Genomic DNA, 26,941 nt, shown 5'->3' with positions numbered 1-26,941 from the left:
CTCAGAACAGGATTCCAAGGGCGACAGTACCAGGAGGCAGGCCGCTGGGGGCCACGTTGGAGGCTGCCTGATTACCACACTGATTATATTCCCATCCCCAGGCTCTCAGTTTTATCGTATCTGGTCAACCTCCCAGCACTGCAAGTGAAATCTGTATTTTGTAAATGAGGACACAGAGGCTCTTGAGGTGGTTTGCTTGTGATCGCAAAGCTCCGAGAGAGAACTGAAACCCAGATCTTCCTTTTTTTTTTTTTTTAAACCCTGGGGTGGACGTTTGAGACTTTCTAAATCTAACCCAGCCCCATTCCAGCCAGAGGGGTGAATCCTTTCCTCCTTAGCTCCCCAAACACCCACAGCCTGCTATGCCCCAGATCCCAGGCTGTTTTGCGGGATGGGCGGTTCTTAGCGTCCTGGTCCTTGCGGCGCCCGTGTGCCTTACGGAACCCCGTCTGGTTCATCGGTGCCTCTCTCACAGGGCTTTGTGGGCTGGCAGCATCTCAGGAAATGTGTGTTCGATCCAGCTGTTTTATGAGGGTGAATTAAAGGAAGTCAGATCCCCCAGGGAGTGTCTGCATCTGAGGTTTCTCTGTGATTCTGGAATGAAAGGCTGTCTTAGAGCAAGCCAGGGAAATGTGGGGAGGCGGTAAGAGGGGCAGGAGAGGAAGCACAACCCACCTGCAAAAACAGGAGGGCAGTTGCGCCTGCTCTGGGAGGTGGGGCCTCTCCGGCGTGGGAGCTGCGGGATTCAGGACTCCAGGTGCTGTTAGCTGAGCTGTCGCGTCTGCCTGTCTGCTGCAGGCACCCGGCCCCCAGACACAGCCACGCAGCCCCCAGCCTCTCATCTCCTTCCTTCCTCCCCCCATTCCTTCTTGTCACCACTGGATCTGATCATGTCATTCTCTGCCCTCTTGTTGCGGCAGCATGAAGTCCAAATCCTTAGCGCGGCATTTAAGGTCCCATGCAGCTGGCACGGCCTACCCATCAGCCACCACTCTCTGTCGGGGTATCACTGGTCTGCGTGCCCTGTTCCCCAAACGTGCTAAGGGCTGTCCACATAGCTATGTCACAGTTCTTTTTTTTTTTTTTTTTTTTAAGATTTTATATATTCATTTGGGAGAGAAGAGAGCACAAGCAGGGGGAGAAACAGACTCCTGGCTGAGCTGGGAGCCCGATATGAGGCCCTATCCCAGGACCTGGAGATCATGACCTGAGCCGAAGGCAGATGCCCAACCATCGGAGCCACCCAGGTGTCCCTCTATGACACAGTTCTTGTTTAAAATGGCGCCCATTTCAACCCTTTTGCCACTTGGCAAAATTCTCCTCATCCATTGGTCCAGCTCTGATGTTGTCTCCTCCGTGCACAGAACTCCTGGTTTCCTCAGACCCCTTCTCCCCAGCGGGCCATGAGCTCCTTGGGGGGCTCACCGTGGCCCCCTTAGCTCAGTGCCCGCGTCAGGGCAGGCGCTCAACAAATGTGCAGTAGGGCAGGGGCGGGAGCCGCTGGAGGGAATGGGTGCTGTAGAGACATGGTCCTTTGCTCTCTGGTGACCCCAAGTGAGAATAGGGCCCTGATGTGGTGGTGGGGGGGGGTACTTTGGTAATTAACTGCATCTCTCTTTGTCGGAGGTTTTTAGCCTGGCTCTGGGCAGAGACTTTAGGAGGAATATCGAGGTGTGGGTGGGCCATATTCAGATGCCTGCCTTTTTCTGGGACAGCACCCATGGCCTTCATTGCGTTGTTGTTGTTGTTTTTAAAGATTTTATTTATTTGACAGAGAGAGACTCAGCGAGAGAGGGAGCACAAGCAGGGGCCGTGGGAGAGGGAGAAGCAGGCTTCCCACTGAGCAGGAAGCCCTATGCGGGGCTCGACCCCAGGACCCTGGGATCATGACCTGAGAGCAGACGCTTACCAACTGAGCCACCCAGGTGCTCCCTTCACTGGACCATGGGCCACCATGGGCCACCACCTCTGCTTTGGGGAGTGATGGATTTGATGTGGCTGAGAGGTCAGATTCCTCTGGGTCTGCTATTCAATCCACAAGTAGGGAATTAGTTTGGATTAGGCTGAGCTGCAAATAACAGTAAATCCCCAATAACAGGGGCTTCAGTGAGACGCAAATTCAGGGACAGCTCTCTGGGCCTCTGCTCCCATTGTCCAAGCCTCCCTGGGACGCTGCCACCAGAAAGGATGGTATTGCTGTCTTTGTACCCAAGCCCTTCCATGCCTGGAGTGCAATGAGAAGTGGAGGTTGGTTTCCCCACTATTCCAGAATCCCCCGGCAGTGAGCCCATGGGCTGGTCTAGGAGACTGTCTCCTTCCCCAGGCTCCCCTTTCCTTCCACCCCCTCCTGAGGGCGGTGGGGCGGTGTTGGGGGTGGGGGGAATTCAGCACAGTCTCACTCTGGGATTGAGGGAAGGAGATACTGCAAAAGCCAGAATTTTTCTTACCATTACTTCCTTACATAAACCGTTACACGGGCTTTGCAGCAGAGTCTGCAGAGCCCGCCTGATGCAGAGACAAGATCTATGGGCAATTAGCGGCGGCTTTCTGCAGAGGCACGCAAAACATACAAGGTCGCTCATATGCTCTATATTTGGCCACAGGGGCCCCCAGGAATCAATAAAATTTCCTCTATTCATTTGTTTAAGAAACTCGTTCTTGGCGCACCTGGTAGCTCTGTTCGTTAAGTGGCTGCCTTTGGCTCAGGTCATGATTCCGGGGTCCTGGGATCGAGTTCCCATGGGGCTCCCTGCTCAGCAGGAAGCTTGCTTCTACCTCTGCCCCTCCCCCTGCTTGTGCTTTCTCTCTATCTCTGTTAAAATAAATAAATAAAGCCTTAAAAAAAAAAGAAAGAAATACATGAACGAAGAAATGAAAACTTCTAAGACTACCATCTTATATTTTTTAATCTCGTAACCACCCATTTTTGGAGTGGTTGCACTTTGTGGCAGAATTTGACAGTCTGATTTCTTCTGGCCAATCCAACCCTTCCCCGCTGGTGTCGGTTTTGAAACAAAATGGGACATGTAAACCTCTCTTTTGAGCCGCTAACATTTCTTGTCTGGGCAGCAGCGCTTTCGGTGTCTGGATCTTAGTATTTCTGAATCTTTGATGAGTGGAGGCAGAGATAAAAACAGAACGTCTCAAACTGCCAGAAATGTGGCTTTGGGGAGGCCTCTGTCTTGCTTCCAGAGGGATCTGTTGGTCGTGCAGATGGACGTCATCATCCTTGGGCGAGCCCCAGATGTTGGCGAGATAATCCAAAAGCAAATAACTCAGGCAGGAATATTAAGAGTGCTGTTTATAGACAAATAAAATATTACCCAAGCCATACACTCAAACAAGTACAAGTTAGCAGTTGAAATGAGCAAATATTTTTAATCAGTGGTCTATTTCCGCACACCCACTCTCATCCCCCTTCCTACCACACTCCTCTTCCCTGCCCTGCGGTAGGGCGGTGACGGGCTTTGGAGCACATCTGACCCCGTCTGGCTGCATCCTCCCTTGAAGCACATCCCCAATTCTGGTTCCCCGGCCCAGATGGTGGGGAGACTCATCCCTAGATTCTGGCAGGAGATTTGCTGGGAACCTTGCTTTCCCTGGCTGCTGCTCGTATGTCTCTATCCCTGAAATCAGCCTCCTCGACAAGTTCTTGCCTCCATTCATGCCCAACCCTGATTTCACTTGTTCTTCCCATTTCACCTTCCTTCCCACCCTGGGGGCAAGCGCTCCTCTACATCCTTGCGGCTTGGAAGTCCGGAAAGCCAGCTCTCCCCTCCTTTGAGCTCTAAGGTCAGAAGGGGCATGTCTGACTACAGTGCCCATTGGGGGCTCCCCTTTCGAGAAAGGCCATAGTCTGGTGGGCTAGGCAGGAAGGGCGTTCTTCCTTTAGAACTGAACTGAACTGGACTGAAGTTATAATATGTTGCTGAGGTTTTGGTGACTATCTAATCTACTCATTCATTCTCGGTCATTTCTTAAGCCCCTGTTATTTGCAGGGTGGGAGTGGTAGAGCTCAGCCGGGTGGGGCAGGTGTTGATCAAAGTCAAAACTGATCGAGGGTGTAACAGGGGATCCTGGACATTGTGCAGAAGTTGTGAAGCTCAGAGGAGGGGCCACTGAAGGTGCTGGGGAGGGTGGGGAAGCCTTCATGGAGGGCGTGTCCTTTGAGTTGAGTCTTGCAGGAGGAAGCAGATAAAGGAAGAAAGGTTTACTTAGATCCAGTGGTCTCACACCCGTTGGAAGACCTGGAATTTCCCTTCGTTTTCTTCCTCTTACATTTTAATGCTCAAAGGGATGATTTTTCAGAAGGAAAGATCGCCCTTGGAGGTGGTGTGTGGGACAGAGCCATGGAAGGCTGCCTGGGTGTCCTCCAACTAGATGTCCCACATCCCCTAGACTCACTCCTATCCCAGGCCACCTTCCCAGTGCAATTGGTGCTACATGGGGAGGGCCCTGCAGCACATACAGACCTTGATGAAAGATTAAAGATTAAAAACTGAGCAAAAAATTACAGAAAGCTGAACTTCCTCACCCCAATTTCTTCCAGACCCCACTCCTGCTTGGCAATGGGACTTCCTTGTACAAAAAAAAAAAAAAAAAGTGTGTGTGTGTGTGTGTGTGTGTGTGTGTATACACGGGGCTTTGTGAACCTCATCCCTCAGCTTTTGATGGAGGAGTCTCTCCTCCCTAGGACCTTGGTAACCCTGTAGACATCCGGCAGTGACTGCCTGCCTGAGATCTATGAGGATTTCCTCTCGGCCCCTTCCCTTTCAGACTTAGGGTTGCTTAGGGAAAAAATAAGGACACAGTTCCTCTATCTTTGGGATGTTGGCTTAAGTATTTATTTTTACGGAAAACACTGTAAATGTTTCCCTTCTGCCCTTTTATTTTTTTTTTTAAGATTTTACTTATTTGACAGACAGAGATCACAGAGAAGCAGGCAGCAAGAGAGGAGGAAGCAGGCTCCCTGAGCCTGGTGCGGGGCTCAATCCCAGGACCCCGGGATCATGACCTGAGCCGAAGGCAGAGGCTTTAACCCACTGAGCCACCCAGGCGCCCCCCTTCTGCCCTTTTAGAAGCACAAATACAGTGGTCCCCCCTTATCTGCGGGCACACGTTGCATGATCCCCAGTGGCTACCTGAAACCATGAGCAGCACTGAAGCTTGTGGATACTGTGTTTCTTCCTATACCTACATACCTATAGTAAAGCTTAATTTATAAACTAGGCGCAGCAAGAGATTAACAACATTAACTAGTAATAACACAGAGCCATGATAGCAATGTCATGTTATAAAAGTCAAGTGAAAGTGAATGTGGTCTCTCAAAATATCTTACTGTACTATACTCAGCCTCCGTTGGTGAGGAGATGGGGGGAGGTGAGCCACGTGGCTGATGGGGGAGGGTCTCAGGCTGCGAAAGCGAAGCCTCGAATGCGGAGGACAACTGCAGAGAAATCAGGAGCTATGGTATGGCGGGTACCCTTGTGTAGAATCACGAGAGCAGAGTGACCACGTCTCTTCCTGATGCTGTGTTCAGTGACTCCAGATTGGTAGCTTGAAATCAGCATGGGGCGTGTGTACACCACAGAAATCAGCAAATGCCACCAGTCAGGACTCATTCATTGCATAGGGTGACGTTTCCAGGACATTCCGCGGTTGGGAATGTTCCTGGGGCAGACGTGCCCATCATTGCTCTGCCGCACAGCAGTGTGGTGTGGTGGGAAGAGAAGCACCAGACCCACTGGGGTGCAACCCGGGGTTAAGTAGGAGGCATCAATTCCAAGATCGGAGATAAATCCATGATAGAAACCAAGATGAGATGTTCTTTTGAGCAGATTCTTCATGCAGGAGGAGGACTGAGGAGGGGGCACCCAACACAGGACCCCCTTCCTTTCACAGCTGGGCCTGATGAGTTCTCCTGCCACCTTGGGGAAGGTTCCTCCAAACTACCTTCATCTGAGAGAGAAACTTATCCCCGCCTGCTCTTGGCTTCCAGGAACAAAAGCCCAGCTCAAACTATCTTAAGTGAAAGAGGGGATATGATGCAGCCCAAAGAACCAAAGGAAGAACTGAGAACTGGGGAGACAGGGACCAAGGCAGGTCTGGGGGCACCAGAGGCTGGAGAGCCACGATTATGTACTGCTATGAGTCTGTGCATGAGATCGGACCCGTGGCCGTTCATGGACTTGGAGCTTGCATTTTCTCAGCTTCATTATCAGAAAGCAAAGGGCCTTTTGATAACAGTTGAAAAGTGCCAGGGAAGGTCTCTGATTGGTCCGGCTTGCATCACATGCCCAGCCCTGGACCAATCTCTGTGCAGCCAGGGAGGCAGAGTCACAGGGGAAGATGGTAGCTCCAGGGCCAAGCACATGTAGGAATGGACTAGGGGTAGTTCCCTCAAAGGGAGTGCTGTTTCCAAAAAAAAAGAAGGGGCGCTGAACAGGCCGAGCACAACAAGGCTCCTTCCCCTTGTAGGGAAATTCATTCACAAAGCTTGGTGGCTGGCTGACGGCCTTTCAGAGCTGAAGGAAACCAACCCATGTCATGGTTCTTGGGTGGGTGTGGAGATGTGGTGGAAAGTATCAGAGCATCGATTGTCATTTTAGGAGAAGTCTTTCCTCTACAATTGTACGTTGTCCCTCCCAAATGAGTTGTATCAGGTGTTTCTGCCTTTCCACATCACAAATAGGAAACTGAGGCCCTAAGCTCGGGAGCGGAGCTTGAATGAAAACTCAGGTTTCTTGAAACCGATGCCCTCCAGGGACTGAGAGGTAATATAAGCCCAGTCCCAGGCCCTGAACCTCACTCTGGCTTCCATTCTGGATGGGAGAGGTTTCCCAAGTTCAGCCTGTGCGTCTGCAGACATTTGCAGAGTGCTCTCTGTGGGTCAGGTTCAGGACCTGATGATACTCACTGTCTAACGGCCCTGCCCCCAAATAGACCCCAGTGACCACATACATGGAGTGTGTAGAGGGAGCAGGGTGCCTGGCCTGGGTAGAGAAGAGGAGGGACCTGGTGAAGGAAGGCTGCTCAGAGGAAGTGGGCCCCGAGTTGGATCTGGAAGGGTGAGCTAGATGAGGGGAGAAGGCTTGGAAGGACAGTATGGGTCAAGGGAACAGCAGCTGTGAAGGCACAGACCTGTGCAGAAGTAGGGGAGCAACTAGGTCTTGACCTCAGGAGCAGCAAGGCCTCTGTGTTGGGTAGTTTAACCTGTCAACAATTCAAAGCTCTCCTTGCAGGGTGAACTCCTGTCCTCCTGTCTCCCTGCAGCTTCAAGATCATTGTCCGAGGTTGATGAGTTTACTTACTGCCCTTAGGCACTGCATCCTGACCCCCCCCCCCCAATCCACTCACTTGAGTCTCTTACGCACCTGTCAGGCTCTGGCTACAAACTTCAAAGTCCTCTGGGCATGCGATGCTCCCAGTGACGGGCTCTGCCTCTGTTTCAGAATCTCGGCGAAGGACCATCTTCGAATACCATCGTGTGGAGCTGGACCCCAGCAAGGTCACCAGCACATCAGCCGTGGAGTTCACCCCAATGCCAAGTGAGTAGGGGTTGTCCCCGCGGGGGGAGGGCATTCCACTGTCCTGGAAAGAGCTTCAGAGTCAAACAATCTGGGTTCAATTCCCAGGCTCACTACTGACCCCTGTGTGGGTACGGCCACCTCATTTCTCTGGGCTGTTGTTTCTCATTTGTCACATGGGCCTCACACCACTTCCCTCCCAGAGCTAAGGTCAGGGTCAGAAGCATGGCAGGTAGAGTTGAGGACATTAATGCCAGCTCTGATACTAGCCGGCATATCCCAAGCCTGGGCGTGGTTGTACTTGATACAGGACACCTACGGTGATTAACACACAATTAAAACCAGGAAAGGTGTATCCCTGAGGATTTTTAGACTGAGCCCCCAGGAAAGGTAATCCAGGAATGGAGTGAATCAATCCTTACATTTCTTTTTTTTTTTTTTTTTAAAGATTTTATTTATTTATTTGATAGAGTGAGAGAGAGAGAGCGCGCACAAGTAGGGGAGAAGGGCAGAAGAGAAGAGAGAAAAGCAGACTCCCCTCTGAGCAGGGAGCCTGAGATGCCAGAGCTCCATCCCGGGATCATGACCTGAGCCAAAGGCCCAACCGACTAAGCCCCCCAGGCCCCCATGGCCCTTACATTTCTTGTTACGTGTCCCTTAGGGGAGCAGTAATGCCAGAGTTCACAGGCTGGAGGCAATAAAGCGATTTAGCCAGTCCTCCTCCAAGAACCACAGCTTTGGCCCTGTCCGGTGCCCCACTCACCTACAGCTGAGGTCCATGACCAAGGCCCCAGCTGCTGCTGTGGACCCCACAGGATCGGGGTCTATATCCCTGTAGGATATGGTCTGGGCAGCTGGGGAGAATTAGGGGAAGGAGGACAACAGTCTTGCTCTCGTAGACCGAAGTTTTACTTTCTTCTTCTTATTTTTTTTTTTAAAGATTTTATTTATTTATTTGACAGAGAGAGATCATAAGTAGGCAGAGAGGCAGACAGAGAGAGTGAGAGGGAAGCAGGCTCACCGCTGAGCAGAGAGCCCGATGTGGGACTCGATCCCAGGACCCTGAGATCATGACCTGAGCCGAAGGCAGCAGCTTAAACCACTGAGCCACCCAGGCGCCCCCTTTCTTCTTATTTTTTAAAGTTTATTTGTTTATTTAATTTCTACAACCAATCTGGGACCTTATGACCCTGAGATCAAGAGGCTCATGCCCTCCGGACTGAGCCAACCAGGCACCCCTGTTCTTGTATTTTTGAAGAGAGTTTGAATTTCCTCTCCTGTCTCACAGTACCTACCAGCTTCCCTCTGAGTCCGTGGCCTTCTCCCTGCCTTCTGCGGTGTTTCTTGCCTTACCTCCCCTGGCTTCCTCTTCCCTGGAGGTTCTGGAAGCCGGGGGGAGTGGAGAAAGAAGAAGGGGAAGAGGAAAGTTCTTGAACACTAGGCCTGTCTCAGCGGGGCTCAGCAGGTGTCTCCCCCTGGGAAAGAGGAAGGACACAGACACTGTGACCTGGGGTGACAGGACACAAACCCCTTGAAGGTCACAGCCCCACCCCCACCGCAGCTGCCCTCTGTCTTAGGCAGGAGAGACCTGGGGCCTGAGAAGCAAGGGTTCCTCAAGGACTGCTGAGGGCAAACCTCCAGGCCCAGCACTTGAATAAACTGCACTTGGGAGCAAGGACATCCAAGGGCAGGTAACTGCCTGGGCGGGAGTGTAGCATCCTGAGAATCGTTTCTGGGACACTGTACATTTCAGCCACTTCCACCCCTCCAGTGAATTCGTGAGCATTTAATAGCTTGCAGGACATCTGAAATGCAGATGAGAAATAAAGGTCAGCGGGTTATACACCTAGCCCACGGAGGCTCCCAGGCCTTCTTCTCATGGCCAATTTGTCTGGAACAATTGCCTGGAGCCCCTGGAAGCCAGTTAACTTGGTCCCAGGAAAACTCTGCACCCCCGCCCCCAACCATGAAGGATTTCTCTCTTACCTTTGGGTGGCCGGGGCCAGGAGGTGGGGGCGCGGTTTACTTACCCAAGATTTGTCCAGAGGTGTGGATGGGCTGTCTCCAAGCCATTTTACTCTGTGACCAGTTCCTCCTGGTCCCTCTTCTAGAAGACACCATAAAAGGGTAGCATGGGCAGAGGGTGGGAGCTGGGGGCAGGGAAGCCCTCTGTGGGACCTCCAGGCTAAGAGCTCAGGCTTTTGGCTCCCTCAGACCTCAGTTCAAGCCCAGACCACCCCTCCTAGCTCTGTGACTCTCTCTAAGCCTCAGTTCCTTCACCTGTAAAATGGGGATAACAAAATCACACAGGCATCGATTCCACAAACATTTGTCAACTGCCTACCCGTGCGTCTCTGATAGGGAGCTGTTCTGGGCCCTCCGGGTACAGCAGGGGACAAAACAAAACGGCGGGAGAGCTCCATTCTGTTGAAAGGACACAGTGCCATCTACAGCCAGTCCCTCTCACAGTGACTGAAGGTGACACACCGTGGCCACAGCAGCTTTTCTCCCACTCAGCCATGGCTGGTTCCCAGCCGCCATCTTGCTGGGGTGGGGGGCCTGGCAGGCAAAGTGGCTCCCTCATTAACGGACTGCAGTAGAGTCCTGGGAAGACTCACAGAGTGAGGAAATGAGTGTGGTAGGTGTTGAACGAGGGGTCATTTGTCTGAGTCAGTTGTCTCCTCTTGCTGCTGGCGGTGTGTTCTGTTCTGTTCAGCTGCCCATCACATGAGCCCTTCTCTTGCACACGGTTATTCTGGGTGAGGGCCTGGCTCTCCTTGGAATGAAATGCACAGGTCTGTGGCCGCTGCTTGCCACCCAGAGGTCATTCTGGTTCTCTTCGGAGGAGCGCTCAGTTGCCAGCGAACAACGCTTAAAATCCAGCCCCCATATCTCCTGCACCCCTGGCCCTCTCTGCTCCTGGGCTTGGCTGGTGCCACAGGGGTCCCGGCACCATCCAGTAGCCCACTCCCACTAACTCCTCTGCTCTCCGGCTCTGCCCTGCCCCAGGCCAGCCCTCATCTGTCCCTCCCCCTCATTCCCATGACCCTCAGCTTGTCCACTCCGCGCAGCCCGTTAGTGTTCTGACGGCTGCTGGGAACAGCGCTGGTGTTATACTCCTCCCGGGCCTCTGTGCTCAGGGGCTTTTCTGCTTCAACTCCTCCTCCTCCAGGAGAGCCTCCAGGCTTGCCTCCTCCCTGCTCTCAGTCTCTGCCCAAAGGACCTCTCCTCAGAGGCCTTCGCCAACCTCCCCGAATAGAACCCCCCCCACACTGTCACCGTACCTCCCTGTTCTGCGCCCCTCGTTTTCCCAGCCTGCTGCTAGTGCTGCACCCTAGTGCAGACTTTGTTGTTTGGGTATTGTTGGGCATCTCCTGCGCTTAGCGGATCACAGTCAGCCACGGGCAGCATTCACAGGACTCACCGCAGGGCCGGCCCACGTACAGACCCTCTCCCTGGGTCGCTTCATTTCATCCTCACTGCACGTCTGTCCAGCAGAGACCACCAGGATCCTTCTTTTCCACACGAGAAACTGAGACACAGTGAGGTTCAGTAACTCCCCAGGTGAGATGTAAACTTGAGTGAGCAGAGACCCACACCCCAGGGGGTAGCTTCCTTCCACGTGGGGAGGGAGAAGAAAGGGATGGAATCAGGAATGCCTGGTTGACCCCCCACAGACGCAGTGCTCAGGTTCCCTGAGGCCAGTGAGGAGGTGGAAACAGGCCAGGGGACAATTCTGGTCCCAGGCCCTCTGCATGGACGGAAGGCGTGCTCCCAGCTAGCACTGGCTGGGGGGCAAACCAGAACATCATAAACATCCTTTTCTGTGATTATAGCCAACAAAAATATATTCTAAACATTAAATTCAGGGTGTCTGGGCAGCTCAGTGGGTTAGGCATCTGCCTTTGGCTTGGTTCGTGATCTCAGGGTCCTGGGATCGAGTCCCGCATCGGGCTCCTTGCTCAGCAGAGAGCCTGCTTCTCTCCTCTCCTCCCTCCTCATACTCTCTCTTTCTAATACATAAATAAATCAGTTTAAAAAATAAATAAACATTAAGCTTGTTGGAAGACTAGCTCTCGTTCCTGCCAGGAGAGGACATAGCAACTGTGTGACACAGTGGCATCCGTAGCTAACCCCACAACGGCAGTCATAGTGGAATATAAAAGTGTCAAGTCAACATGCTCTACGCCTTAAACATAAACAGTGTTCTATGTCAAATAGATCTCACTTAACACAAAGAATCCTTTTCTACCCTGTAATTGTGGGCAACAGCCCAGCGGTGTCACTTCCCAGGCTAGGTGCGATCCCTTTGTCCACGCTTCCAGGCCCCTGTAATTTTCCTTCCCGAGCCTTATCATGATGATAATGACATAGTTATGTTTGTTTGATCATCTATTTAGTGTCTGTCCACCCGGGGGACTATAAGTCCCAAGAAGGCAGGCACCAGGATTTACGACGCAAACCCCAGTCCCAGCTCAGGGCCCAGCCCCCTGGGAACGGAAGGAGGAAGGAAGAAAGGGGAGGAGGGAGAAAGAGATGGAAGACTCAGGGCTGGGTGAGAGGGAGGGTGACGTTAATGACTTCCAGGGTCCCTCCTAGTCAGAGACTCCGTAGCTCTGTAAAGGCCTGGCACCGAGGAGAGTTGTGCCTTTTGGAGATCCGTGGAGGTCCATAGAGGATCTGCGGCTGGGGGACAGTCACCTTCTCTCTTGCAGCCTGCCTGCAGCATCAGAGCTGTGACGCCTGCGTGTCCTCGGACCTGACCTTCAACTGCAGCTGGTGCCATGTCCTCCAGAGGTTGGTGCCCAGGCTGAGGCCCACGGGTGGACTGTGGAGGAGGGGCAGAGGGTGGCCTGGCCCCCACTCCCCACCTCACTGCCAACATGAGAGTATCTCTAGCCAGTCCACTGTGACCCCTGGGATGGGAATGTCACAGAAGTGAGTCTTTCCCTAAGGCCTGGGACCAATCCAGGTGACCGTGTAACCGGGTCCCTATGGTGACGCTGGGTTTCCGGAAGACCATCCAGGGATCGCACCAACTGCAGCTCCTCCTCACACCCTGGAAGGGTTGGCTCATCCTAGGGCAGGGCTTCTCGAAAATGATCCACAGCTGTGAGGATCCCAGACTCAGCTAGGGCTCTGGTTAAATATGCAGATTCCTGGGCCCCGCCCCAGGCCCCCCCAGGATCAGGGTCCCTGGGAGGGAAGCCCAGGAGCCTGAATTTCAACACGGTGTCTTGTCTGCAAACAAGTGTGGGACCTGCCGGCTCCAAAGTCCCATTGCTGTTGGATGGGATCCCCTGACCCCAAAACCCCTCCTGAAGATCTTTGTCAGGCTGCAACGGGGTTTCCTGAAAATCGGGGCTATGCAGGCATCTGGGGAAGGTTAGGGCAGGCTATGAAGCTGTGTTTGCTTTTTTTGGAAAAAGGGAAAATTCGGATGAGATTGGGATTCAGGGATAAAGTTCTTAAATTCAACTCATCTTCCACTCCTTGTTCTGAAATCATTTCCTCGCAGATTAGACTCAGAATCCGAGCCCTGTTCTCCTGTCCAAGATAAATAAATAGCAGGAAGGGGGAAAAATGTCTCTGGGGACTGGGGCTCTCATGAGAGTGGGAAGCCCTGTGAACTCCGAGAGCCTCCGAGGCAATCTTGAAAATTGCAAATTACAGAGTCTCAGAATTCCACGCAGCTGTGGGGCACCTGTCAGCATTTCCTTTGCTCCTTTCAAACATCCTGGTGCAGAAATAGAAGCTGCCGCCCTCGCAGGCGGCCTGCCCAGCACAAGGCATAGCCCAGGCCAGGAGGAGGGGGCTCCAGGATGTTTTTCTTCCCATCAGCTGTGCTCTTACTCACTCTCTTGGGGCCTCAATTTATTTTCCCCATAAAATGGGCTGCATGGTGATGTGGCCCCGGGGAAAAGTGGGTGAGGAACATGCCATCATTTTAATTTCTCAACTATCAAAGAGCATTTTTGCAAAATGTCCAGGGCCCCGTGCATGAAGGGCATGGAGCCTCAGAGAGGATACCTAGGGCAGATCCCAACTTGGTCCCTCCTGGAGTGTGGCTTTGCAGTGTGGTCCTCCTCCGGCCCTCTCATTTGCGAGCCACTGTTTCAGCGTGGAGAGATAGCCCGGATGACCTCAAATGAGCCCTGCAATCCTGGGGCTGGCCGGCCACCGCATGACTCAGTGTCCAACCGGAGCTGAGCCATGAGAACTTCAAAATGGGTCAGATGAAAGCAAAAGCCTCACATGAACACATCCCCATTTAACACATACGCCCAAACCCAGAGACCGTGACCGTTTAATGAGGGTTGGTCAGGTTGGGGGAGGCCAAGGCCTTAAGTGCGGACACGGCCGTTACTGTGGTCATGTCAGCTCTGGGATGGAGAAGCTCTAGCAGTGAGAAGGCAAGGCTGATGTGGGTCCGAAGTCTCGTCCCCCAATGCCCATGGGCCTGGGCTTACCCCAGCACGGGGCCCTCCTTACCAGCCATCTGGAGTCTTGGCATCCACTGAGAGTTGATCCCGGGTCCCCAAAGAGCCAGAAGGCAGGGCTGGTGCCGAGGGCCCGGCCACTGGGGACTCTCCCCCGCCACAGCTGCTTGCAATCACCCTGTGGGTTCTCAGCTTCCCCTTCCTCGCCACCCACTCTGCCTTCCGCAGCCTCCCAGAGCTTCCCCTCCTTGCGCCGGGGCTGGATCTGATTTAGACAATTTCACTTACCATGGCTGGTGCCCTCCTTTCATCCCACATCACCCCCAACCCCGCAAGGGCCCACTCTGGAGTCTCGGGGTGACCTTAACTCCAGGATTTGGGCCAAGGAACGAGGGGCCATAATCCTTGCTTCCCAGGGTCACTGTGAGGGTCCCCTGACACAGGACAGGAACAGCACATGGCTGGGGTGGCTCTTGGCATTCAGGAGGCGCTCAATAGTGGCCATATCTCAGGCCCTTCTTCTCTGCATCTGGGTTGGTTGGCTCAGGGCTTAGAATGTGATGCTCTTAGACCTATATCAAAGGCTCAGCCCTTGAAAGAATCAGTTAGTTTGGCTTCAAAAGGAACTTCAGCTCCCAGCCCCCAACATACCCCTAATCCTCCGTGCCCCAAAGTAGTGGACACAGAGGACCTGAGGGGGGGGGGAGTGGGGATGGCTTAGTGCGTCCGCTCCCCCTGCTGCAGGAGAAGCAGCTCAGAGCCCGAGGAGGCATCTTCAGAAGGAAGCACTGACTGTGCTCGGGAACCTTCCGCCTCACCAGGTCTTTGGCAGCGGGGTGGGCGGATGCTAGGGAAGAAAGTTAACTAACCACGAATCCTCTCTCAGCACTGGCGACTCATGGGATGCTTCTTCCCATGCAGATGTCCCAGAGCTAGAGCAGGGCTCGCTGGTTTCCCCTGGCACCAAAGTGAAGAATGGAAATGGGAGCCTGATGCCATGGAGAACATTAACATTCTCTGGTTCATCCTCGTTCCCCCACCCCTTCTCTAGGGATGCACTTGGCCTCTCCCAGCCCAGCGGAGCTGCACAGCGTCCTTTCCTGGGACACTGACCAGCCAGTTTTTAAAATTTCTCCTAGCCTCTGGCAAGACCCTCCCTCTTGCCCTTTAATGATCACCCAGGGGGTATTGGCTGACTCTGTTGATGTCTACCCTCAGCCCAGCCTCTCCTCGTCAAGTTCAGGCCCCTCCACAAAGAAGGAGGAGGACAGTCTATGAATAAGCGAGGCTTTCCCAAGAAGACATTTGTGTGATTTCACTGGTGCTCAGCAATTTCATAACAGCCTAGAGCCAAGAGAATCTTTAAGTTTATCTGAGGTCATGCAGTCCATCTAATGCCCTGTACACACACATCTGCGTAGATATGGCCTTAGTCCTGGGGAACTGGGTCCGAAGCAGGGTAGAGAGGACACAGACACCTTCCCTTCCTTTGGCGTAATTGGGGAGAGGGTCTGACTGCATCCCCCAGCTGTCTGGTGCTGAGGAGGGCACCTGCCCGTGGTCTTGATCACCACAGCCCTGGGAGATTGGCCCCCTCCTCACCATCGCTGGAGAGCTGTTACTGACCGGGGGAAAGAAGGGGAGGGCTTCTCTGTCAGTCCTTCACACCTCTTACCTTTTGGTCCCTTTGCAGATGCTCCAGTGGTTTTGACCGCTACCGCCAGGAGTGGCTGGCCTATGGCTGTGCACAGGAGGTGAGAAGCTTCAGCAAGCCAGTTTGTGGGAACGGTAGGGCTGTCCTGGCAGGCCTGTCCCCCCGGAGCTCTCCACAAGGTGTCTTTGGCTTTTGGTGGAATTCTCCCTTCCATCCGGGCCTTGCCCCTCAGACTGCTCTGAGCCAGTTAGACCAGACTTGGGAGATTTTTGAGGGCTCTCTGGAGGCAGGCTTTTCTGGGAGGAAAGAGGATGGTTCCAGGCACCTCCCTTTTAGAATCCCATGCAGGTTCCTTCTCACTGCTGGAGTTTTCCAGAATGCTCCACACTTTGATTCTGGGTGGGGAGTGTCCTATTCTTACACCTTATCCCGACCCAGACAGATCCATTCATCTGGGCGTCCTTTTCCTCTCCCTCGTCCTCTCCATCCCTTCTTGCCATGTGAGCCCTCCATAGCGCACTGCCCGCACTTGCTCTGATTTCATCGGAACGGGCCCAGGAGCCGGGGGTTGGTCCCCCCCCACCTGCTCAGAGCAGAAAACTGAGGCACAGAGAGATTTCATGACTTGACCTGCCCCACGCAATGGGTGGGATACAGAAGTGCCAAGGCCCCGCATATCAACATAAACCACCGGCCCCAGGCCCCAGGCCCCCATCTGTGCGCTCACCACCTCTTCTGTTATTAGTAAGGCTGGAGGAGCCTTCTATGACCTGAAAACAAATCTTGTCCAGCAGCCCACTTGGGATGCTGGCTGTGGCGAACGTACAGATTTGCTTTATTTGTGTAAGATTGGCATCTCCGCTCCTTCCTGAAGGAAGGATTGGAAGCCGCGGTAAGCTAAATTGCCTTGTTAGATAGATCAGGGAGTTTCAGGATAAAGTGGAAGGTGTAAGTGCCCTCAGGGCCCAGCTTACCACCCTTGAGCCGGGCACTAGCATCTGAAGGTTTCCGGCCGCTGAGGAGGAGGGGTCCCCCTCCGTCCTCCCGAGTAAGGGCTCTTTCCTGCACGGCGGGCAGTGAGGCATCTGTGCAGAGCGGTGCGGGGTCTGTCCTGCAGGCAGAGGGCAGGACGTGTGAGGACTTCCAGGACGAAGGCCACTACTCGGCCTCCCCCAACAGCTCCTTCAGTCCCTTTGATGGAGACCTCACCACCACTTCCTCCTCGCTCTTCATCGACAGCCTCACCACAGAAGGTAGGGCCTGAGCCCGGAGTGGGGAACGGCTCGGGAAAGAAGCCCCGGGGAGGGAAAGACCTGGGGCCCTGGCAACCATCCCCGACAGGGGTTGTCTCAGGGAAGAGGAATGGCCCAACTTTCATGGAGGAGGGCCCCTAGGGAGAGGCAGAGCCAGGCGCAGGCCCACATCGCGACGGTGGGATGGATTCGCTGTGGCGAGGGGAAGATGGATGTCCCAGCCCAGGGCCCGGAATGTCATATGGTCCGCCTCAGGTCATCTTAATAGCCATCCTCTCAGAAGCTGGGAGGTCTTAGCAGCCTTGTAGCTGTCCACACACTCAGATGTGAGTGAAAGACTGCCTGATTTTCCTCCAACCGTGCTCAGCGGGAGGGGTGCCCCTCAGCCTGGCTTCCTGGCCCTGGGACCTGGTGTGGACAGAGGGTCGGAGTGGGGCAGCTGTGTTCAGGAGGGATGCTGATGCTCCGTCCCCACGGATGGGTCTAGCTGGCCCCCCCACCCCACCCCCTACAGACACTTCTGCCATCCCAAGGCCTGGGGGTCTTGAAGTTGCCAGAGGTCTGTCTGCCCAGAGGTACCACATAGCATCTGGGAAAGCCCGGTGCAGGCCCTTCCCGGATTTTCCTCTCTCATCCTTTGTCAATACATTACTGCTAGGTTTTAGCCTTTTGCCCTCAGGCTCAGAAAGACATGGGCTTGTCCCTCCTCCACGGAGCCATGTACCTGCTTGAAAGGCGCAAATGCAACAGAGGAAAGGGGAAGAGAAAAAGGCAAATGTTTTATTTTTTTTTTATGATTTTATTTATTTATTTGACAGACAGAGATCACAAGTCGGCAGAGAGGCAGGCAGAGAGAGAGGGGGAAGCAGGCTCCCCGCCAAGCAGAGAGCCCGATGTGGGGCTCAATCCTAGGACCCTGGGATCATGACCTAGGACCCTGGGATCATGACCTGAGCCAAAGGCAGAGGCTTTAACCCGCTGAGCCACTCAGGCGCCCCAAGGCAAATGTTTTAAAACATTATTCAGCCACCATCCTATTTAATAGCTATGGAAACGGGCTCAGTAGGGGCAAAGTTGGTTACTTGGGGTTACCTGCAAAGTAAGTGGTGGAATGTTCTTTCCACGGTGCCCCCCTGCCTTTCTCACTTCAGCCTAAAGAACTGGAGAATGGACCCATGGGTCTGGCCAGAAGGAAGTCCTAGAGGAGGGAGCAAATAATAGGTGAACTAACATTTTTTTTTTAAAGATTTTATTTATTTATTTGAGAGAGAGAACAACACGAGCAGGGTGAGGGACAGAGGGAGAAGCAGACTCCCTGCCGAGCAGGGAGCCCGACACAGGGGTTGATCCCTGGACCTGATCATGACCTGAGCTGAAGGCTGTCACTTAACAACTGAGCCACCCAGAAGCCCTGTGAGCAAACATTCTGAGGGACCTGACCATGGGCTAACGTTGTTCAGGCATCAACACATCAACACTCACTTGGTCCTCCTGACAATCCTGCATGCTGATTCTGTTATATCTCCATTTCTCAGAGAAGACACTAAGGGCTAGGGAAGTCAGTGACTTGCCCAGGGTCACACAGGCAGGAAGAGATGGAGTCAGGTCTCATTCGGGTCAAAAACGGAGATCTTGTCCCTCGACTGCTTTTCTTGGTGCTGAAAAAAAAAAAAAAAAAAACCACCTTTAAAAAAAAAAAGATTTTATTTATTTGTCAGATAGAGAACACAAGCAGGGGGAGCAGCAAGCAGAGGGAGAAGCCGATTCCCCGCTGAGCAGGGATCCTGATGGGGCCTCCCTCCCAGGACCCTGGAATCATGACCTGAGCAGAAGGCAGAGGCTTAACTGACTGAGCCACCCAGGCATTCCAGTGCTGAAAAAAAAAAGAAAAGAAAGGTCTTTGCAGATTTGAGGGACTGAAAAAAAATAGCAAAGGGGTGAACAAGCAAGGCAGATTAGGCAGCTCCCATTATTCTAAGATGGTCCAGGATTAACAGGGAGTGGGGTACGGTGCAGGTTTTGAGAGCATTTATTCTCAGATGAATTAAATGAAAAAGAAAAAGAAAGAGACAGGAAGTGAATAATCCAGTCCAGGAGTTAGAGTCTGTCCTGCATGGTCTATCTTGGGGTACAGGGAGATGGGAATGAAGGGAATACAGCCAAAGGGACCCACCTTGCCAGAGCAGAGCTGGAGAGCAGAGGAGTTAGTGGGAGCGGGCTGCTGGACGGTGGGGGCACCCCTCTGGCACCAGCCAAGCTCAGGAGCAGAGAGGGCTGGGCACACAGGAGGTATGGGGACTGGATTTCGTTGTGTTTTTTTGCAATTGAGCGCTCCTCCAAAGAGAACCAGAATGACCTCTGGGTGGCAAGCAGCAGCCACAGACCTGTGCATTTCATTCCAAGGAGAGCCAGGCCCTCGCCCAGAATAACCGTGTGCAAGAGAAGGGCTCATGTGATGGGCAGCTGAACAGAACAGAACACACCGCCAGCAGAAAGAGGAGCCAACTCAGAGACACCTGGGTGGCCCAGTCAGTTAAGCATCTACCCTTCAGCTCAGGTCATGATCTCCAATCTGGGTCCTGGGATTGAGCCCCCGCAATAGGCTCCCTGCACAGCAGGGAGTCTGCTTCTTTCTTTCTCTCTCTCTCTCTCTGCCCCTCCCCACCCCTCATTCCCTATCCCTCTCTTACTCAAATAAATAAATTAAATCTTTAAAAAAAAAAGTGACAACTGACTCAGAAAAATGGCCACTCATTCAACACCTACCACACGCATTTCCTCACTGTGCGAGTCTCCCCGGGACTCTACTGCAGTCCACTGATGAGGGAGCCATTTTGCCTTCCGTGCCCCCCAGCAAGATGGCGGCTGGGAACCAGCCATGGCTGAGTGGGAGGAAAGCTGTTGTGGCCACAGCCCCCAACACAACCTGTGGGGAAGAGCCACAGGGAGGGTCAACCATAGGAACTGATTTAGGAAGCCACAGGACACACACCTTGCAGTGTAGACATCTTTTCTCCAAGTTTGCGCAGGTGAGGAGGGGGAGGTCTTCAAGCAGATCTGCACCTGGAACGCAGGCCCCTCCTCAGCCCTTCCTAGCCTCCCGCGCCCCTAGCCTCATCTCTCACCTCCCCCTACTCACACCCTCTCCACCCTCCAACTACACTGCCCTGCTTTTTATTCCCAAGTGGCCAAATCCTTACTGACTCGGGGCCTTTGCCCATGCTTTTTCCTCTGTCTAGAACCCTTTCTCCCGGCCTACATCTCGCCTCTCCATCCTGACACGCTTTATCTGGGTGAGGCCCCCAGTCAGAGCTTCATTATGCTGGGTTTTAACTGTCACTCCCTCTCCCCGACTTGTTAACTCCCTGAGGGCAGAGACCATGTTGAACCCCAGTGCCTAGTCCCAGGGCTCAACTGCATAGTAAACATCCAATAAATATTGCTTGAATGAATGAACACGAGACTAGGAAAAGTTGGCTTGTTTGTGGACCTCCACCATTACACTGCTGTGTGACTTGAAGCAAGGCACCTCCCCTCCCTGTGCTTTAGTTTCTTTGCCTTTAAAATGAAGGATTGAGGCACCTGGCTGGCTCAGTTGGTAGAGCGTGAGACTCTTGATCGCAGGATTGTGGGTTTGAGCCCCACATTGGGTATAGAGATTACTTAAAAATAAAATATTAAAAAAAATTTTTTTTTAAAACCCACATAAAATGTGGGGGTTGGGGGCTCCTGGGTGGCTCAGTGGATTAAAGCCTCTGCTTTCAGCCCAGGTTGTGATCCCAGGGTCCTGGGATCGAGTCCCACATCGGGCTCTGCTCAGCAGGGAGCCTGCTTCTCCCTCTCTCTATGCCTGCCTCTCTGCCTCCCTCTAATCTCTGTCTGTCAAGTAAATAAATAAAATCTTTTTAAAAAAAAAATGTGGGGTTGGACTAAACCTCCCTAAAAATCCCATCTGGACCTAAAGTGACCAAGACCATAATGATTGCACTGATCTGACGCCTTCTCTCCTTCTCTTCGAAGATGACACGAAGCTGAATCCCTATGCAGGAGGAGAGGGTGAGTACAGAGCTTCCTGCTACTCTCCATCGGACCCACAGCCTCCTAGAAACCCCTCGCCCCTCAAGAGGGTGCAGCAGTCCCCTGGCCTCTTTGCTTTGGCTCCGAGGTGGGGTGGGGAGGGGAGTGACAGCAGCCTGAGCTTCCCAGACCTCCCGCTGGGCTCCTGGGCCTGGGCCCACTTAGATTGAAGGAACGTGTCTACCTCTAGCCATTTCTCATCAGCCAGGAACCTCCCAGAGGTCTGTCTTGACTACTCACTGCCCTGAAAGGAGCAAGAAGAGGAAGGAAGAGCTGAGCTAGAGCAGGCATGGCAGTGTGGGGCCTGTCACCGTTGGCCGCCCCTCTTGTCCCCCCGGGCCTCACCGTCAATGAGGGGTGAAGTACAGCTTCTCCCACATCAAGTTGCCTTGGATTCCCTGCCTGCGTGGGCAAAGGGTACACAAAACTTGTCCACCCCACTTTTTACAGGGCCCCGGAAATTGGGGTCCTTTGCTCCCGAGATTAAGTACCAGGATATTCTCTCTCTGGTGACATGACATGTCCCACCTCCCCTGCTCTTGACTCTGGGCCAACTCGGGCCTCTGTGACAACCACCACACAGAGGAGCTGGAAATGCCTTCCAGACTCCAGGGACAGCGACATTGTTATCTTGGGTTCTCACAGCGGGGAGAGGCTACTGACACAACATGGCGATCCAGTCTCCCCCGCAGAGACGAAGCCATGACGGCTCTGTGGGCGGTGGGCGTGTGTGCACTGTGAGTGTAGGCTGGGAGTGAGGAGTGGGGACTGGACCACGTTCCGCTCACTCCGTGCGCTCTTCAGCCCAAACCCTGACCATCAGATCACCAGGGTCTCTGTGGGCTGACTGCCAGGTCCTGGAAGGCTAGCAGGGGAGGTATCACCTCACCTGTGGGCAGGTAGGGGGCACTAACAGTGCACTGGACCACCGCCCCCCCCCCAACTCCACACCCCCACCCGCCCTGGGACAGGGCAGAGGAGAAGGGATGGGGAGGACAATGATTGGGATGTGCGTTTCAAGTCCCCACCTCCTGCTGATTCCTCTTCCACCCACGACCCCTGTAGCAAAGGATTTGGCATTTCTTTTGCTTATGTGCTCATCAGTCTTTTCCACTCCATGATCTGCGCATCCCTGTAGGGCAGGGAGAAGAAGCAAGTAGCCACCCCAGGTAATATGGGAATACAAGCTTGTCAGTGGCGGGCTGACTCTGTCCTTGAGCAATTCACTTCACCTGTCTGTATTTCCAGCCATCCAAGAGAGGGGCTGGACTAGATGACCTTCCAGCTTGATAGTCTATGGCAATAGTCAGCCTCCCCCGTGGGATGTATTTCAAATGTTCAGAATGTTCTCGGAGATTGCCTGCTGGTTTATTAGCCCTCAGAGGACTGGGTTCACTCTTTTATTGAGCTCCTACCATGGGGCCCGCCATCTTTTCTAAGAGCTAAGGACACAGAGATGAATAAGAAGACACTGTCCTTGCCCTCCAGGAGGCCACAGTCGGGTAGCAGACAGTGACAGGTGAAAATATGGTCATTTTGTTATCAAAATAGCCGAGGTCATCTGAGATACCAGCCCTGGTCTTCAGCAGTTGATGTGAATGATCTGGTTTTAACCCTTAGGGTTGTAATCATTATGATTAGGTAATTATTATGGTAATCATTATGATCCTTGTTCTACAGGAGTGGTAAGTGAGGCACCGAGAGGTTAGGTAATTCGCCTGAGGTCACACAGCTTATAAGCCGTAGAACTTGAATTTGAATCAGGGAGCAATATTCAGATCCAAAACTCTTCACCATCATATAACCTAGGAGAATTCTCGAAAGCGTTTAAGTGGCACGGGTGTTGGAGAGAACTTCTCTTTGATAACCTAGGACCTAGGACTTCGTGGCCCTCCCTTCCCAGTTCTCTGGTAGCCACTCTCTACCCTAACGTTCTCTCCACAGGCCTTCAAAACAACTTGTCCCCCAAGACCAAGGGCCCCCCCGTGCACCTGGGCACCATCGTGGGCATCGTGCTAGCAGTCCTCCTGGTGGCAGCCATCGTCCTGGCTGGGATTTACATCAACGGCCACCCCACCTCCAACGCCGCACTCTTCTTCATCGAGGTCAGTGTAGGATTTGGGCCCAGCTCCGCCATCTGCCTCAGCATCAGCGTTTCCCCAGCCGTGGGGTACCTGCCCCTCCCCGCCTCATCCCTCCCCTCCCACCTGCCCAGCTCCTATTCCTTCCTCAGAAACCATCTTTGACTCCATCCTTTGAGTCCCTAACCACCCCCCCACCTCAGTCTCCCCGAGGAGTGCTGCTCCCCTTCCTGTCCTGCTGAACAGCCTTTTGCTCCCCTGTTGGTGAAACCAGAAGAGCCCCCAGAGGAAAGCCAGAGAAATCACTGGGGACTGTGCAGCCAGTCTTTAATGCTTTGTGGTCTCTCACCCCCAAATTCCAGGCCAGCTGCTTATTCCAAGCCATAGTGGAACAGAGATCTCCGCCTCTTTGCCCATGTGTGGGTGTTTAGGTCAGAATCGACAAGACATAGTAATCATGAGTCTCTCTCTGGGAGCTTTCATTGAGGGTGCTAGGGTTTGGAATGTCTCGGAATTCAGAAGAGCCAGAGCCCCCTTCTCTCTGGGCCACAGGGCTCGTGAGCTCCTGGCCTTGTCCTCTGCTCTCCGCGCCTCCCCAGCTCTGTGTGTGGTCCAGCAGGGCTGCCTCTGTAGGTCTCCCAGACAGGGATCACCCAGAGGTGCAGGGGGTCTCCTCCTCTTTGTTTAGAAGCCCCTGTTTCTTGTAAGCCCTAACCTGTCAGCCTGAAGTTTTAGCCTCCCTGGCTGTCACCGCCGGGGGACTGCAGATCCCCAGTCACACAAACACTGATGGGGCAGGTCTGAAACGGGCCCAGGAAGGTGCATGTTCATAAGGTCCCCAGCTGTCTGCAGGGTCTACACTGTCCGGAGGGTTATCCTGGCAGCTCCAGAGCCTCCCGATCATTCCCTCTCTCACCCACGGCCTCACTTTTTGCCGTCTCAGGAGTCCGCTGGGTATATCGCTAAAGGCTCTCACCTGTGTCCTGCAGTCCCTCCCGTGAGGGATAAAAGGACCTCCTCCCAGACTCCTCCGGCTCACAGCAAGGCTCCCACCAGTGGAGGGATCACCCCTGGGGCGGGGGTTGGGAGGCTTCTGGACAGGGGTGTTGAACTCCGCCTAGCTCACAGGAGGCCCCCAGCGCCCTTGAGAAGAGAGGCTCTGTGCTCAGCACTGTCCCTGGTGGGGGAGGGGCGGGTTGGGGGGTGGTCCCAGGTGGTTGAGGGCACGCCCACTGACTCTGCGTCATGCCCCCCCCAGCGGAGACCTCACCACTGGCCAGCAGTGAGATTCCGCAACCACCCCAACCACTCCACCTACACGGAGGTTGAGCCCTCGGGCCACGAGAAGGAGGGCTTCGTGGAGGCTGAGCAGTGCTGAGGGCACCAGGCCTCCCCTTAGAAGGATAGGAAAGAAGACCCCGGGTCCCCAAAGAAGATCAGTGGAGGCGAAGCGGTGAAGTGACTTTTTTCGGCTTCCTCTGAACTTGCCCTGGCTGGGAAGACAGAGATGAGACCGTGGCTTCCGGGGCCAGAGCTCCAGTTTGCCCATCGCACACCACATATGGAAGCGAGGGGCCCAAAAAGCAACCCCATGAGGTGTTTAAGAGACAACAACCCAATCTCATCCTGTTTTGATGTGAGGGGTCTCTCAATGGTCACCCCTGGTGGTCTTGCCCCAGCGGCCCCTCCCACCCGAGGCACCTAACACCCCTCGACAGGACACAGAGAGCAAGACTCTAGGTTGGGGCCGCGTCCCAGGGTCCATAGACTCCAGAGCTGGTCCTCATGGCTATGGACTCAGCGTATATCGCCCCAGCCTCGGCGGCTCTGGAAGTCTGAAGACGTTCCGGCCGTCTGCTAAACACAGGGCCGGCTCTGTCTGGCATGTCGTCACTGGAGGAAAGCCAAATGCCAGGAGAGGAAAGCACTTGTGGGGGGAAAGTTGCATTTTTAGGCTTTACTCCCTAGAGTTACCCTTTCTGCTGAGAACCAGTCTTAGATGGAGCGTGTGTGCCACGAGCCGCATGGGTTTTACCCCAGTGGCCGCCCAGCCTTGGCCTGGCCAGCCCTGCCCGGCATGGGTGCATCTCGGTGTGGGGCTCCAGACTCCGACGGCACGTGTCGTGTTCCTGGTATTCGCGGCCTGCCCTTCTGTCAGCGTCAGGAAGTACCTTCAAAGGCAGGGCCTACCGGACTAGTACCTTTCCTCCTCTGAGCTGGATTTTTATAGCCATTAAAGAGAAGAAACAGGGTGGTAGGAGGACTTCTAGAGACGTACTCCGCAGGGAACTTCCGCTGGATTCTGTCAAGGAGCAAAGCTGCGGGAACGGATGGGAACCCAGGAAGCTGGCGTGGGAAGGAGGGACTTTCTGTGGAAAACCTTGATCTGGAGAGTCCTTTCCAACTGCCCAGCTCTGCTGGAAGCTTTTGGAACAAAGCCTTTAGGCTCCCAAACTTCACCTGGTTCTAAGGGAATTCTGTCCCAGGGATGAGTTGGGGCTGCTTCTGAAGAGAATTTTAAAATTAAAATCTTTAGCTCAACCTCATTCAGAGTAAAGAATATCAGCAGCAAATAAATGTTTAATCAGTCCCCACTGAGTCATGCCCTTTTATGCACGTCGCGGGAGACACTGCAAAAGAAAGAAGTCAGTTTAAGGACCAGGCCTCCTGAGGTGGTGGGTAGGGAGTCCACAAATAACCAGACACATCCAAACACTTGACCCATGGTTTTCCAGATGCTTCGTGGTTTATCGGCAGTGAGGGCACTATTGATAGTCTGAGTGGGAAACATGCTGGACCTCGGCTGTGTGTGTGTGTGTGTGTGTGTGTGTGTGTGTATTTTTTTTTTTTTTAAGATTTTATTTATTTAACAGGCAGAGATCACAAGTAGGCAGAGAAGCAGGCAGAGAGAGAGGAGGAAGCAGGCTCCCTGCAGAGCAGAGAGCCCGATGTGGGGCTCAATCCCAGGACCCTGAGATCATGACCTGAGCCGAAGGCAGCGGCTTAATCCACTGAGCCACCCAGGTGCTCCTGTATTTTTTTTTTTCATAAACCAGACAAGGAAGAGCTATGGGGGGGAGGTCAGAATGTGAGACACAGAAAAGACAGCGCAGCCAAGAGAATAGGGTTCTTTCCAAGCTTCTGAAGGACAGAAAGGTCTGTAACTGAGCTGTCTTAATGAAAGAAGAGCAGCCAGGCACTGAAATGATCTGGGCTCCCAGCACTCCTGGCCAGCAGGAGGGTGATTTCTGCCCTTGTCTGACTAGCAAAGCGTCTGTGACCTCCATGGGTTGAAACTGGCCAGTGGAGCAGTTCCTGTTGTGGCCAAATGCAGGGCACAGCACCATTTGCCCCACTCCTAAACCCCAGCAAGCCTCTTCCCAGTGGGAGCTCTGTCCCCCTGCTCTGGAATCCTGAAGGGAAGAGTATTGAGAGGGAAGAAAGGTCGGGGGTGGGGGGGCGCACCTGGGTGGCTCAGTCAGTTAAGCATCTGCCTTTGGCTCAGGTCATGATCCTGGAATCCCGGGATCAAGCCCCACCTTGACTGACTCCTGGTCAGTGGGGAGTCTGCTTCTCCCTCTCCCTCTGCCCCTCCTCCTGCTTGTGCTCTCTCTTAAATAAATAAATGAATAAAATCTGGAAGGGAGGAAGGAAGGTAGGTAGGTAGGTGTGAGGCCTCTGCCGTAACCTCTGCAGCGGGAAAAAGCTCAAGATTCCTCTGCCAGGTCAGAGTGAGCCTGACTGACCCCAGCAAGGACAGTGGTGAGGGCAGCAGGCTGCCTGCTGACAGCAAAAAGAGCTAAAGATGTGTCACTGGATATTAAGTCTTTGGACTTCTCGAGCCAAAACACATCGCCCGGGGGTATAGCTCAGTGGTAGAGCATTTGACTGCAAAACACATAGCCCAGTG

General features: G+C 53.6%; 1 protein-coding gene across 1 annotated transcript in view; it reads left to right on the top strand.

Moving 5' to 3' along the window:
* Positions 1–25,610, top strand: part of PLXDC1 (plexin domain containing 1) — a 56,533-nt gene extending 30,923 nt beyond the window's left edge. The window contains exons 8-14 of the mRNA XM_045985900.1: positions 7,452–7,547; positions 12,242–12,323; positions 15,660–15,720; positions 16,738–16,873; positions 20,894–20,929; positions 22,895–23,055; positions 24,290–25,610. Coding sequence (XP_045841856.1) covers positions 7,452–7,547; positions 12,242–12,323; positions 15,660–15,720; positions 16,738–16,873; positions 20,894–20,929; positions 22,895–23,055; positions 24,290–24,409 — 692 coding nt within the window. The 3' untranslated portion in view covers positions 24,410–25,610. The remainder of the gene's footprint in view (positions 1–7,451; positions 7,548–12,241; positions 12,324–15,659; positions 15,721–16,737; positions 16,874–20,893; positions 20,930–22,894; positions 23,056–24,289) is intronic.
* Positions 25,611–26,941: the final 1,331 nt, after the last annotated feature.

The sequence above is a fragment of the Meles meles genome, chromosome 18 (genome assembly GCF_922984935.1).
Source record: "Meles meles chromosome 18, mMelMel3.1 paternal haplotype, whole genome shotgun sequence".
Classification (NCBI taxonomy): Eukaryota; Metazoa; Chordata; class Mammalia; order Carnivora; family Mustelidae; genus Meles; species Meles meles.
The sequence above is the reverse complement of the archived record's forward strand: the minus strand, read 5'-3'. Positions and strand labels throughout refer to the sequence as shown.